The sequence below is a fragment of the Zea mays genome, chromosome 2, assembly GCF_902167145.1.
Source record: "Zea mays cultivar B73 chromosome 2, Zm-B73-REFERENCE-NAM-5.0, whole genome shotgun sequence".
NCBI lineage: Eukaryota > Viridiplantae > Streptophyta > Magnoliopsida > Poales > Poaceae > Zea > Zea mays.
In genome coordinates, this window is record NC_050097.1 from 106456212 (window position 1) to 106470985 (window position 14774).

Here is a 14774-nt window from a genome sequence, read left to right on the forward strand (position 1 = left end):
GAGTGGGAGAAGTGAACGGGCCGGCCAAAGGAGGAAATGACCCATGCGCAGGTAAATCTTCTTCTTTTCTTTTCTTTTATTTCAGTTTTGTCTCTCTTCTAAATTTCCAAATTTGGTATTTTGAATTCAAATTTGCTGGTGAGTTTCACAGATTAAGTGCACAAATAAAGTACTAGCATGAAGAATTATAATTATTTATATATATTTCTTTGTAATGTATTTTGCATTTCTATTTCATTCTCTTTTCTTATTTCTCTTTCCATTTTCAAATTCTATTTTTCAAACTTAAACTTGTCTCATAAATTTGAATACAAATACAAATAGACAAGAACTCCAGCATGATATGCATTTTTCCTATATTTATTTATTTATTTGTTATTCGACCAATATAATTCTTTTAATTGAGTATGTATGACGAGAAGAAAACTAGATAATCTTTAAAGGTTCCATAATTCCCAAAACACCAACATATAAGTGTATTCATTTATTTATTGTATTTTTTTATCTTAAACAAAATTTGGGCTTTACACTGGTATACTCCTGAAGGTCCTGCATTTTCTCTATTTTCTACTCTCTGTTGCATTTCTGCTTTTTCTCAGGGGGAGTTCTCTTGTCGAGTGGGAGTTTTTCTTTCTACCCTTGTTTGTGCTTGATGAGTTCACTTGTCAACAAGGGAGAGAGATTTTGATTTTCCGGTTCCTCTATCTAGGGGGAGAATTTGGTCTTTCGGGCTTCCTCTCATCCAAGGGGGAGGGATGTGTTATTTGGAGTTATTTGTCTTTGGTAGAGATTTTTGGGAGTATTGTGACAGGGGGAGGAGAGTTGAGCCTTTTGGAGCTTTTGCTAGTTGTGTTGAGCCGTTTGCATCTTTCTGAAGGAACTAGCTTTGATTTTAGATTTTGTGCTGATTTTATGCTCTGAATTGATTTTTATGCTCCGATAAAGCTTTTTGTGCTCCGATGAGATTTGTTGCTACTGGCTAATGGTGTTGAGCCCTGTTTTTGCCTCTTATTGAGGGCTAGCCTTTTATTGCTTGGTCGTGTTGAGCCGTTGCCCATTTCTTTGGGGACCAAGTTTTGCTTACTCTAAATGACTTGTCTGGCTTTTATATGGCTTTTGGTCATTTGAGTGAGTTTCTCTTTTGTCTTCCTCTTTCTGTTTATATATGCTCATATGGTGGTTTTGACAATGCACTCATCAAGGGAGAGATTGCGAACATAAGGTTGACTTTGTACCTTGTGGTTCGGGTTGATGATGAGTGATTGTCAACGGATATAACTCTGGGGTAGTCAGTGGACTGACAAAAGTGTGAGATTATGCTTGTGCAACCATGTCGGTCGGCTTGTGGTGTGTAGGTGTGGAGCAAAGGGACTGTGGTCGACGACTGAGGTGAAGGTCATGCAGGCTCGTGCTGATGGATAAGGAGCGGTGAAGGGCGAGTGCTGGTTCTTGACTGACGGGTGACCAGCCGCGGTGGTTGACACCTAGGACACAGACTTGCGCGAGGAAGTGGTGGAGTGGACCGCGCTGCCGGCGTGGTCGAGGACTGACGGGACATGCGTCTGGTCGTGGAGTACGTGGACGAGGTGCGGTGCTCACGACAGGTTTGGTGGTTTAGGCCTCAAATCACCCAGCGCTACGTATGCGCGAGTTTTGCTGAGTTTGAAATTCATGTTGTCTTGATTTTCAATATCTTCAGAGGATTGAAATTCAAACAGGCCGGTCTGACCCAAAATACAAATAGATCGGGTCTTTTCGGGCTTGGAACCGGCCGGCCCGACCGGCTCGAATGTATCCTATAGTTTCATAAGTGTGGATGCCTAACAGATTCGAACAATTCAGTTCCTTGGCTAAGCGTTGTTGGACTTGGAGTTGTATCAGCGCCAAACCAGTTCCTTGGTTGCTAAGATTAATTCTATTTGAATGTTTCTAATAAAAAAATGGAGTTGTTCGATTTAGAGAAAAGAAAGACAACGGTGGTGTCATTCCAACACCTACTACTACTAGATTTGACTTTTCTAAGCCGTTTCTTCTTTTAGACCAAAGGCACGCAAAAGGTCTTGCAAGTTTAAATACTGCCAGCGCCAAAAACAAAAAGAAGAAGAAATGATGCAATAAGTGGAAAATGTTGCAGTAGTCCGCGTCTCCGCGACGCTCACAGGCAGTAGTAGGCTTTATTCCTTCATTTTGTTTTTCAAATGCTTTCTGGATGAAAAGTGAACGTGGACGTGGTACTAGGATAGTTTACGCCGGCGGCGACTGCGGATTATCCTGGCATGGCGACTGCGGATTATCCTGACTGCGGGCATTTTAAAATTTTCAATATGCGCCGCCTAGCGTAGCTAGCTAGTGCCAAATTTTCTACTTCGATATCGTCGGCGCCCCTCGCCCCGTCCGCACCGGCGTTGGCGTTCACAGTCGCAGAGTATTCCGCGCCGCCGCGTTACGTTCCTTGACCAGTCGCCGTTCACCAACGCTCACTAGGACTAGGTAATTGCTTTCTTCTCCGCTTGCGGTGCTGCTATACTGACTACTGAGGTCCTGTCCTCTCCGACAGAACTTCGCCACGGCCTCCCGCCTCGTCGCACCCAAACCCAAATGTGAGGTACCACCACGGGCCACTTGCCAGTGATGGAGGCCCCACCCTCCGCCCTCCCGTGGTGGCTCGCCACCACTGCCTGCTCCGCGCCGCCGACGCCCGCCGCGTCCTCCGTCGCCGGCCGCCTCGCCTTCCTCTTCCTCTCCCCCTGCCTGCAGCGCGCGCTGCTCGCCGCGATCGACCTCCTATTCCTCGTCGTTGCGCTCGCCGTCATCCTACGCGCCCGCCTCGCCCGGAGCAACGATGGCCTGAGCCTCGGCCTCGACCACCGCGAGCGGGAGCCCCTCCTCGCCAAGCCGGCCACCACGGACCAGGCGCCGCCTCCCCTCCGCCGTAGCTGGAGCTTCCAGCACGGCCTAGCGCTCGCGACTTCCGCGGTCCAAGCGGCGGCCGCCCTTGTGCTTCTACTTCTCCTCGCGTTGCTGCGCCGCAGCGGGAGGACCACGGGGCTGCTTGCGGCGGAGTGCGCGTTCCTCGCCGCGCACGCCGTCGCGCACCTCGCGGCCGCATGGGTTGTCGCGGTGGAGAAGAACACGGCAGGGACGTCACCCGCGCGACTCCACCCACTCCACCTCAGGTTCTTCTGGCTCGCCACGGCCGCTTTCGCCGCGCTCTACGCCGGGTGCGCGGCTGCGCGGTACGCCGCCGCCGAGCCGCTCGTCCCCGATGACCCGCTTGCGTTCGCGTGGCTGGCTCTCTCGCTCCCGCTACTCTATTTCTCGGCCACCGGCTCCACCGGCCTCGTCGTCGATTCCAATGGTGGTGGTCGTGCCGCCGCCGCCACGGAGGAGACGTACGCCACGGCGTCGTGGTTCTCGCTAGCCACGTTCGGATGGATCAACCCGCTCATCGCCAAGGGCTCCAGAGCGACGCTCGCGGCCGACCAAGTCCCGCCCGTGGCGCCGCCCGACACCGCCGAGGCGGCGTACGTGCTCTTCACCTCCAACTGGCCCGCGCCGGCGCCAGGTTCGTCCAAGGCTCAGCGCCCGGTGCTCACCGCGCTGCTGCGCTCCTTCTGGCCGCAGTTCCTTCTCACCGCCGTGCTCGGCGTCGCGCACCTCTCGGTCATGTACATCGGCCCGTCGCTTGTGGACCGGTTCGTCGAATTCGTGCGACGCGGCGGGGAGTTCACGGAGGGGCTGCAGCTCGTCGCTGTCCTCCTCGTTGGCAAGGCGGCCGAGACGCTGGCGTCGCACCACTACGAGTTCCAGGGCCAGAAGCTGGGCATGCGCATCAACGCCGCGCTGCTCGCCGCTGTGTACCGGAAGTCTCTGCGGCTGTCCACGGGCGCGCGCCGGGCGCACGGCGCCGGTGCGATCGTGAACTACATGGAGGTGGACGCCCAAGAGGTGGCTGACGTCACGCACCAGCTCCACAACCTTTGGCTCATGCCACTGGAGATCGCCGTCGCTCTTGCCCTTCTCTACACCCACCTCGGCCCCGCCGTGCTCACTGCGGTCGCTGCTATCGCCGTGGTCACCGTGGTCGTGGCCTTTGCCAACAAGCTCAACATCGAGTACCAGTTCAAGTTCCTCGCCAAGCGCGACGAGCGCATGAAGGCCATCACCGAGCTGCTTAACTACATCGGCGTCATCAAGCTGCAGGCGTGGGAGGAGACGTTCGGGAACAAGATCCGCAAGCTCCGGGAAGAAGAGCTCGGGTGGCTAGCCAAGTCCATGTACTTCATGTGTGCTAACACCGTCGTGCTCTGGAGCGGCCCTCTCGCCATGACCGTGCTTGTGTTCGGCACGTGCGTGTTGACTGGCATCCAGCTCGATGCCGGGAAGGTCTTCACGGCGACCGCATTCTTCCGAATGCTGGACGGACCTATGCAGAGCTTCCCCGAGGCGATCGCTGCTGTGACGCAGGCAACCGTGTCTGTTGGCAGGCTTGATAGATACCTTCTTGATGCAGAGCTTGATGACTCGGCAGTGGAGCAGGTGGACGGCACCGGCATTGACACTAGCGCGGTGGTCGTGGAGGTGTGTGACGGTGTTTTTGCGTGGGACATGAGGGGAAACAAGCAGAGGAAAGAAAGTGAGGATGGTGAAAGCGAGGAGGAGAAAGATGTGGAGGGGACACCGGTACTGGAGACGGTGCTGAAGGGGATCAATGTTGAGGTAAGGAAGGGTGAACTTGTGGCAGTGGTTGGGATGGTAGGATCTGGCAAGTCATCACTGCTTTCTTGCATCATGGGGGAGATGGAGAAGATCTCCGGCACGGTGAGTGTGATATTTCTGATTAAAAGCCAACATTGTTAGTAGCAATACCATGGAATATTTTTCATTAAGTTTTCTAACATTCTTCGGAAGTCATCACCAGCATACAGAACTGTCAATTTGGTCAGCATCCTGAGTCAACATTCTCCATACGCATTATATTCTACAGAAGTATGGAACCACAAATGCAATAGAAATTGAATTAGATTGATTAGCATTTTGTTTGCTCACTTGTTCTGGTTGGAATGGATGCAAATCATGCAAGTAACTCTCCATTCCAACTCGTATGATATTATGCTTTGTGTTGGCATGCTGGTTTGGAGTCCTTTGTACAAAGGCCACCATTTGTTCGATAAAATGCCTCTATAAACCAGACATGGTTTCCAGCTCTTTTTGAGCTATGTCTGTTTCATGTTTGATTGAAAGCCTATCCATCAGTTTACTTACATGCTTTGTAGTGTGAAGGTTTTCATTTTAACTGTGCGATATTTTTTTCCTGATAGTTACTGTTCACCTAAATGGTAGTTTACCCAAATTAAACTTGAACTCGTTTAAACACTAAAATGTGGTCAGCCATGTCTGTTTGATATCCCAATCAAATTCCCATTTTGCCTGTTCAAATGTCCATTTAGGCCATAATAGTTAGAGGATAGGTGACTGACTGTTTATTAGCGTTTAGTTGAATAAATTTCCAGCACATTTGTTGAAGTACAAATTTTCTTTAGCATATCCATAATGCAAGAATTAGAAAGCTTATCATTTAAAGCATGTTTAGAATTTTCTGCATAATGACATTTCCTATACTCTAGTGGCAGTTTGTTTAACTTGCATTTTTGATAGGTTAGAGTATGTGGGAGCACTGCATATGTTTCACAGACTGCTTGGATCCAAAATGGGACCATTCAAGAGAATATCTTATTTGGACAGCCGATGTATGCTGAAAGATATAAAGAAGTCATTCATTCTTGCTGCCTGGAAAAAGATTTTGAAATGATGGAATTTGGAGACCAGACTGAAATAGGAGAGCGAGGAATCAATCTCAGTGGTGGGCAGAAACAGCGTATTCAGCTCGCCAGAGCAGTCTACCAACATTGTGATATATATCTTCTTGATGATGTCTTTAGTGCTGTTGATGCACACACTGGTTCAAATATCTTTAAGGTATAACCTTTTCTTTTCGATATAAATATTTTCATCCACACATGCCCTTACAACAACATCATTTGATGCTTAAATTACTACAAGCTATATACGTTGTTAACGGATAAAGAAAGATTGTAATTTGTGGCTTAGGTGAAACACAACCTGTAAAATTTTGTTGATATGGTGTTATCCATTCTAAGCCTTCCTTATACTTATTGTGATATAAAAAAGGTTCATTAATTATTCATTGGATAGAAGCTATTGTCATGATTAGAGAAGTCACCATCACCTCCTAGTAAATGGAACGTGACAGGAAATGGACCCAAGTTTACCATTATCCGTTAGCAGGTTTAGCTCCACAAGTTTTGGAGTCAAGAAGTATTTTACGGATTATTTGTAGTCAGCATTATTTCTCCCCTGCCTGAGTCATACACCTACAATTTTTTTATTGAACACTGTTATATCTTGCAAAAACTGATTAATAATAAACTTAAATGATGCTGAATACATGAGATATATCTGAAGGATAACAAGCTACTTGATTAAGTTGATATATATTAATATATAACAACCAACGATGGACAAACCATATTTCGTACTTATATCTTTGTTTTTGCGACAATGAGATTGATTTTTTTTTTCTCGAACGCACAGGAGAATAAATTAATAATAAGAAAGAGAACAATCCAAAATGGACCAGTACAATCCCCATATGCCACACTATGGTGGCCAAAAACGAAAACACAAAAAACTATGCATGAAACAAGGAGTACAACTCGGCTCTAGCTCATGCCCGACCCCATAAGCCCTTCTCTTGATTGATTAACAATATAATTTTGCACACTATTACAACATCAGCCTTTATTTTGCAGGAGTGTCTAAGGGGGACACTTAAGGGGAAGACCGTCATACTTGTTACACACCAAATGGATTTCTTGCACAATGTGGAAAACATATTTGTAAGTTAGATGCTACACCATTGCAGTTACTTATCAGGCAATACTCTTTCTTTTAGCAAAACTATTTTGTATAGCAAGCTTTATTAGTACAAGATCCGAACATGTTCTGGTAGTTTAAAAAAAATAATGAACATGTTATGAATTCTGATAGTATCTAGCAAGAAAACAATCTTTCTTTTTTTTTAAAAGGTAAAAAACAAACTTCCAACTACTATTTGATACAACCAATAAAACCATAGCAATTTCAGAGCATATCATAGGTCTAAAGGTTGGAGTTAATCCAGCAAACTAACTATCACACTTATAATTTCAGTTCATTAGTATCTATTCCAGTTATAACGACACTTGTATGCGGTAGGGCCTCTAGATGAGTATGTATGAATATGATAGAGATTTTTGGATTGGCCATCTTCTTCTTGTAAAAGGGAACAATAGTAGAGTTCCCAATATGTCAGTGACTTTTTTTTATCCTTTTTGTACATGCAAAAATCCGCAGGTCATGAGAGATGGTATGATTGCACAATCAGGAAAGTATGATGAATTAATAGAAGCAGATTCTGATTTTGCCGATCTTGTTGCTGCTCATGACAGTTCAATGGAACTGGTGGAGCAACGTTGTCAAGTAGAGAAACCTGAACATTTTCAGCCTACTACAGTAGTTAGAATCCCTTCTCTACGCTCTAGATCCATTGGAAAGGGTGAGAAGGTGGTTGTTGCACCAGAAATAGAAGCAGCCACTTCTAAGATTATAAAAGAAGAGGAAAGGGAGAGTGGTCAAGTAAGTTGGCGAGTGTACAAGCTGTATATGACAGAGGCCTGGGGCTGGTGGGGAGTTATGGGCATGGTTTCCTTTGCAGTCGTGTGGCAGTGCTCTGATATGGCTAGTGACTATTGGCTATCATATGAAACGTCAGGCGGCATTCAATTTAACCCATCGTTGTTCATTGGAGTGTATGTGGCCATAGCTGCTTTTTCAATGGTCCTTCAAGTAATCAAGACTCTTCTTGAGACAGTTTTGGGTCTTCAAACAGCTCAGATATTTTTCGAGAAGATGTTTGACAGCATTCTGCATGCCCCTATGTCATTTTTCGATACCACTCCTTCAGGAAGGATTCTCAGTCGGGTAAATCTCATCTTTTGGTTTATCTTCTGATTGGCTGGAAGTCCCAAACTTCATTAGTACATATTGAGTAATTATAAATTCCTCAGGAAACCTAAATATCAAATTACCCTCCACCATGAATCAAAGTAGGTGGAAATTGAAATAAACCTCATTAACGTAGCATAAATAATATGATCATGTGTATTGTGTGTTTCTTGTACTTTGGCATCTGTGGATTAAGTTTTTGTTTGCGACTTAAAAAGAGTGATACTACAATTATTTATCTCGACCTTTTCTTTTCAGGCATCGTCTGACCAAACGACCATTGATGTTGTGCTGGCATTTTTCATTGGTCTGACAATTTCAATGTACATTTCAGTATTGAGCACCATTATTGTCACTTGTCAGGTTGCCTGGCCATCAGTTGTAGCTGTAATTCCACTTCTATTATTGAACATTTGGTACAGGGTATGCTCCAATTGCCACAAAATTTATCTCATGCAATGCACATTGAATAAAATGCATAATGGAAGTTGCAATTTGATTCTTCATTTCTGCAGAATCTCTATCTTGCAACCTCACGGGAGTTAACTCGACTTGAAGGAGTGACAAAGGCACCGGTTATTGATCACTTGTCTGAAACTGTTCTTGGTGTCACAACTATAAGATGTTTCAAAAAGGAGAAAGAATTTTTCCATGAGAATTTAGACAAAATTAATTCAAGTTTGCGCATGTACTTCCACAACTATGCCGCAAATGAATGGCTTGGTTTCCGACTGGAGCTAATTGGAACACTTCTATTGTCAATAACTGCATTTCTCATGATCAGCCTGCCCAGTAATTTTATCAAGAAAGGTATAGGTCAATATATTTCAGATTATATTTTTTCTAGCATAAAGAACTAGACATACAATCTCATACGAGCAGCAGAGAAGGCATCAATTCCAGCTTCATATATTTATGGTGTGTTTGGTTTGTGGAGTCACTCTATGCTTCATAAGGTGATGCATCATAAGTTCATTCCATCAATTTTGGTGGAATCAACACACTCCTCATGTACATACTAATTATTAACTTATGAGGAATGAGGTGGTGATGGATCAACCCATTCTATTCCACAAACCAAATAAAAAAGTGAGGAGTGAGAAAAAGATGGATCACTTCATTCCTCAAACCAAACACACTCTTAGTAAATTGTCCCCAACTGCTTCATTCATAGAAGTAAAAAACAAGAGTACTGTCTGCTTTTTAAATGGTTGATTTGTGCCCTTTATATTTTTATGCTACCTGGTTGTCAGTATATATATATATATATATATATATATATATATATATATATATATATATATATATATATATATACACACATACACTCACACACATGATTATTTTGTGTCTGTTTTTCAAACGAGTAATCAACTGATGATAATGCTCCTAATGGGAATTCGTCTAGGGCACAGTGAATTCCCTTGATTTTTTCTATCAATCACAATGTCTTTTTTGTTGTCCAACAGAGAAGTTTTTTTTTTGTCCGAATCTTGGAGACAATCTGGTTTTCTAAGTGTCCTGTAGACAAATTGCCCTACCTTAATTGGTGTAGCTGGCAATTAGTCTCTGTAGGTTTATGTTTATGACCTTATCATAGACTGATGTCTGCTATGCTTTTGCAGAATTTGTTGGTATGTCTCTATCTTATGGTCTCTCCCTCAATTCTCTGGTGTACTTCGCAATATCCATTAGCTGCATGTTAGAAAATGATATGGTGGCTGTGGAGAGGGTAAATCAGTTCAGTATTCTTCCTTCCGAGGCAGCATGGAAAATAGAAGAGCATCTTCCTTCTTCAAATTGGCCCAATCATGGGGACATTGACATTAAGGATATAAAGGTTAGTGGCCCTTATTTACTTTTATTTTACTAGTTTTTTCTTGTTAGTCCTTTTTATGATTCAAAGTACTCAAATCATTTTAGTCCCCTTTTCTTTCCTTGCATTCAAAACCTTAGAATACACATAAATCTGTGGCAAATTTCTATATATCCTGCACTCAATCAAGTGGATGATGCATTGAAACATTATGTTTGCAGTTAGGGATTATTTATGAAAATTGAAGATGTCTACCTTTTTCATTTCAGGTTAGGTATCGATCAAATACACCTTTAATTCTGAAAGGCATTAATATAAGTATCAGTGGTGGAGAAAAGATAGGAGTTGTAGGAAGGACAGGCAGTGGCAAGTCAACTTTAATCCAAGCTTTGTTCAGGCTCGTAGAACCTGCAGAGGGAAAAATGATCATTGATGGAATAGACATATGCACACTCGGTCTGCATGATCTCAGATCTCGCTTTGGCATAATTCCACAGGAACCAGTTCTCTTTGAAGGAACAATTCGAAGCAACATTGATCCAATTGGGCAGTTTTCAGATGCAGAAATATGGCAGGTACAACATCACTAACATGTATTCCCTCCATTCCATATTTCAAGTCTTTAATTTTATCATAAGTCAATCTTTTCTGGTTTTGACCAAGTTTATAGACAAAATACAAAAGTATCTACACCATCAAACGAGATTCATAGAACCATGACATATATTTTACTAGTGCAATTATTTGATGCTGTAGGTGTTGGTTTATTTTTCTAAAAAAACATGGTCACAGCAACAAAAATTGGTTTGAAGATAAAACAACTTATGATTTGAAATGTACTAGTTTATTTTAGTCCCATTCCAACATGATGCCCTAGCTGCCTTAACTAACCATGGACATTGATCGACAACATTTCAGGCTCTTGAGCGCTGTCAGCTGAAAGATGTAGTAGTTTCCAAACCTGAAAAACTTGATGCTCCAGGTATTTATTTGTATGCTTATTTGTATTATTTTATATCTGTTGGCATTCTATTCATTTCTTTTGCCTTAATTGCTCATAGTGGCTGATAGAGGAGAGAACTGGAGTGTAGGCCAAAGGCAGTTGCTCTGTCTTGGCCGTGTCATACTGAAGCAGACCCAGATCTTATTTATGGATGAGGCAACTGCTTCAGTTGATTCCCAAACTGATGCCACGATTCAGAAGATCACGAGACAGGAGTTTTCATCATGTACAATAATTAGCATCGCCCACAGAATACCAACAGTCATGGACTGTGATAGAGTCTTGGTGTTGGATGCTGGTAGGTCTCTTCAGTCATGCTGCTTATATATCGAATATACATTCATTTTGGAAGCTGTTAGACTTTGGTTTCTGGTAAAATTAGTGTGTGTAATTTCTTGTTCCAGAATTTTATTGTATAAGTATTACCGTTTTGTTTTCAGGTCTGGTAAAAGAATTTGATTCACCTTCGAGGTTAATCGAACAACCGTCCCTCTTCGGTGCGATGGTTCAGGAGTATGCCAATCGCTCGTCGAATCTGTAACCGTACCATGATACTGAGTATGTAAAAAATAAGTAGAAGTTGGTTGCTTGACTTTAGTGTACATATGGAGGTAGCTTAACTCCTGATGGTATTGTAGCTTTGCAGTATTTTGATAAGAAACTCACACAAGAGAGGGGAAATACATCTAAAGTTTAGAGATCACCTTTTGACCTTAGCAAACAATGAATATTTCTTGGAATGAACTTGTAACCAGTGGCTTTTCTCTGCTGAGTTGTAGTCGGCTTTACCATAGGGCCGTCAATTGGGTCCGGGCACAGTGCTTGCTCTGTCGAGACTGGTTGCCGAGGTTCTTTTGATTTAGTTTTGTTAATCACCCTTCATGTGGGGAGAAGTATTGTGTTTATCATACTAAAGAAACCTAACGAGCAGCTATGACCACTGGGAATCTTTACAAGGGGGCGGACAAGGGGGAAGATGAAGGACCTGACAGGGGTGGCCCAACTGCAGTGGAACAAGCGCGCTACACAGGGGGAAGAAACGGATGAGAAGGGGTCCCGCGCGTCGGTTAGTAGAGAATACATGTTGTTTCCGCGGACGCACGTGATGAGGAGCTGTCCAGTGGGCCCAGGCCGCCAGCGGCTGACCAGTGCGCACAAGCCAAGCAGTGGGGTGGATGGTTGGGCCGCGGCGCGGTTGAGGTAAATGGGTCGACGTGCAGAGAAGTGAAGGTGGGCCGAGATAGAGAGGCCCAGGCGCGGTTATGGGTTTTATTTTTTTATTCTCAATTCCAAACTCAAGTATTCAAACTTAAATTAAACCCCTATTTTAAATGTCTAGATTTCCAAATGTTTAATGGAAATATAAATTCTACTGTTTACCAATCTTATTCTTCTTCCTATTCCATTGTGTTCCTATTCCATTGTGGAGGGGATAAATGATTTTATTAATATTTTGCCTTCTCAATTTATATTTTGCTTTTCTTTCTCTAATTCAAAATCTACTATCTGAATTTGAATTTGTTGGTGAGTTTCACCCATGGATTATGTGCACCAATGAAAATGCCAACATGAAGGAATACTCATATATATATATATTTATATATTTATATATATATATATATAGTGTATATTCTTCTCTTTTCTCTTTTATTTCCAAATTCTAAATTTTCAAACTTAAACTTGTCTCACAAATTTAAATACAAATGCAAACATACAAGAATACATCATGGAATGCACATTTATGTATTATTTATTTGTCATTTTACTACTTTAATTCCTTTCGTTGAGTATGCACTAAGAAATGAAGATCAACAAATCCTCAAAATTCTACCATAGAAATATATTTATTTATGTATCTCATTATCTTTCTCTTTTACCAATTTTGGACATTACAAATCCTACCCTCCTTAACAGAAATCTTGTCCTCGAGATTTGTAAGACAAGAGATACAGAAGGATTGGTTTGTAATTCAGCTTTTAGTCTATAATTAGTTCAAAAATCCAGAGTCTCATTTTTTTATATATAGTCAATAGTGGGTGATTAGGAGAGTATATGTATCCAGCTACTTATTATGTGGAATAAGAGATGAATAGGTTACGACAAGAATAACCAGGGGTAAGGAAGATTATGGCAATGAAAAGACTTTATTCGAAAGGTTTAAGTCTTGATTCATCTCGAGATTCGCTTTGACTGTTATATCCTTCCTTGTCGATGTCGATCTTTTCTTTTTTGGTCTTGGTCTCTTTGATTTGAGGTTAGTGTATATCATCGGAGTTGGGTGATATGGTTAAGATAGATATGAGTGAGATAGACTACATGATGTAGGTCAAAATCTTGTTTGATGATAGGTGGGGATAGACAATTTATGTAATCCATCATGACTCTATTGGTTGGGTTATCTCTTTTGCTCACGGTTGAGTTGGTATAATGCTAAGTTAAGTTAACACCTGGCTAGTAGGGTCTAATCTCCTCCGCCAGTATCACTAATCTGTTTAGTAGACCTCATTAGATCAGATCACATTAGATTAGGTATCCCTATTTAAGAATACCATTTAGTTGAGCATATCCAGCTGACTTTTTCTTTATGAAATTCTAGTATCTTTTTTTCTAAGTGGATCTTCTAATTAGTATTTTTTATACAGTTAAAATTTTCATGCCATTAGCAGGTGTGGCATAGAAAACAAGGGTACAACAGTTTTTTTAACTATTAGGTGAGTGTTGACATAGAATGAGTGTACTATGGCATAATCGAGCTTCATTTGGGGTAAGGGTAAGTATGGGAGTCTTTTATTCCGGATGATGGATCTTGATTCATCTAAAGACCTGTTTCTACTAATTATCTTCATTGTTGAGGTTAACCTTCTTCTTGGGTCTGATTTAGGAACCATTTGATGCCATTATTTGAGTTGGGATAACAATTGTGGGTACATGGAGTAGGTAGATTAAACAGAGTTTCACTTTCTTTTGGGATAAATGGGTTGGACAACCTATAACATAAGCTAGGTCGTGGTTTCACGGACGAGTTGGTCTAAGACACCCATTTAAGTTTAAAACCCATTCATATGAATATGGTCTAATCTGTGTTACTAGTATTAACTGACTTGTTTAAGTAACTTCCTTTAGATTGGATATAAATAGATTATACTAGTTTCAGTTAGATAGATCAACCAGGATAGGGTAAATATTATTAATGTATGTTAGAATCCTTTGAGATAGGATGGATTATATGGTGTAGGTAAGTCAGAATCCCTGTTAGGTTAAAATAGAGGGGTTATGCAACCATCGAAAGGTTAAGGTAGTTGCATAAGGCCGAGTTGGTCTGTCGTTCTTAACATAGTGCATAGTGAATTACGTTAAACATATTTTATAGGAGTAGAGTCTAAACCATTTTATCAATATTAACTTTCTTTTAAGCAACTTACATTAGATTAGCTCAACTTGAGTTTAGCCATTGTTAGGTTAGATTAATCTGTCATATTAGATCAAATCTAGGTATGACTAGCTTCGACTAGATAAGACCCAATTAATTTGGGTCAGATCATGATCATGGTGGGATAAGTCAAGTGATTTTAGTCATGCAAATATAACTTAGATCTGATCTCATTATTTTGGATTAGATCCTGGTTGTTACTTTAGGATGAGTTAAGTAAAGTGGTTACGGTAAGATGATTCCTTCAAGATAAGATGAATCCATTAAGATAAGAGTCTTTTAAGATAAGGTGGATCTATTAGGCTTGATATATTCTAGTGGGGTATATTCTTAGTTTGTATAGTCATCTTATGATTTTTATGCCTTTATGTATATGCAGATGTAATTGTGGACATTACTTCACAACTCATCACACTCAATCAAAGATCCAAATCAGACAAGTATCATAAGAACAAGCA

At 41.9% G+C, this 14774-nt stretch overlaps 1 protein-coding gene across 1 annotated transcript; it reads left to right on the plus strand.

Annotated features, from left to right (window-relative positions):
• Positions 1-2297: 2297 nt before the first annotated feature.
• On the plus strand, positions 2298-11652 carry LOC103648828 (ABC transporter C family member 4). The gene is made up of 12 exons (XM_020548375.1): positions 2298-2490; positions 2558-4821; positions 5659-5979; positions 6834-6920; positions 7417-8043; positions 8326-8490; positions 8583-8877; positions 9693-9907; positions 10153-10458; positions 10802-10865; positions 10945-11184; positions 11327-11652. The coding sequence occupies exons 2-12, from the start codon at positions 2632-2634 to the stop codon at positions 11425-11427; spliced, it is 4611 nt and encodes a 1536-aa protein (XP_020403964.1). The 5' UTR covers positions 2298-2490; positions 2558-2631; the 3' UTR covers positions 11428-11652.
• Positions 11653-14774: the final 3122 nt, after the last annotated feature.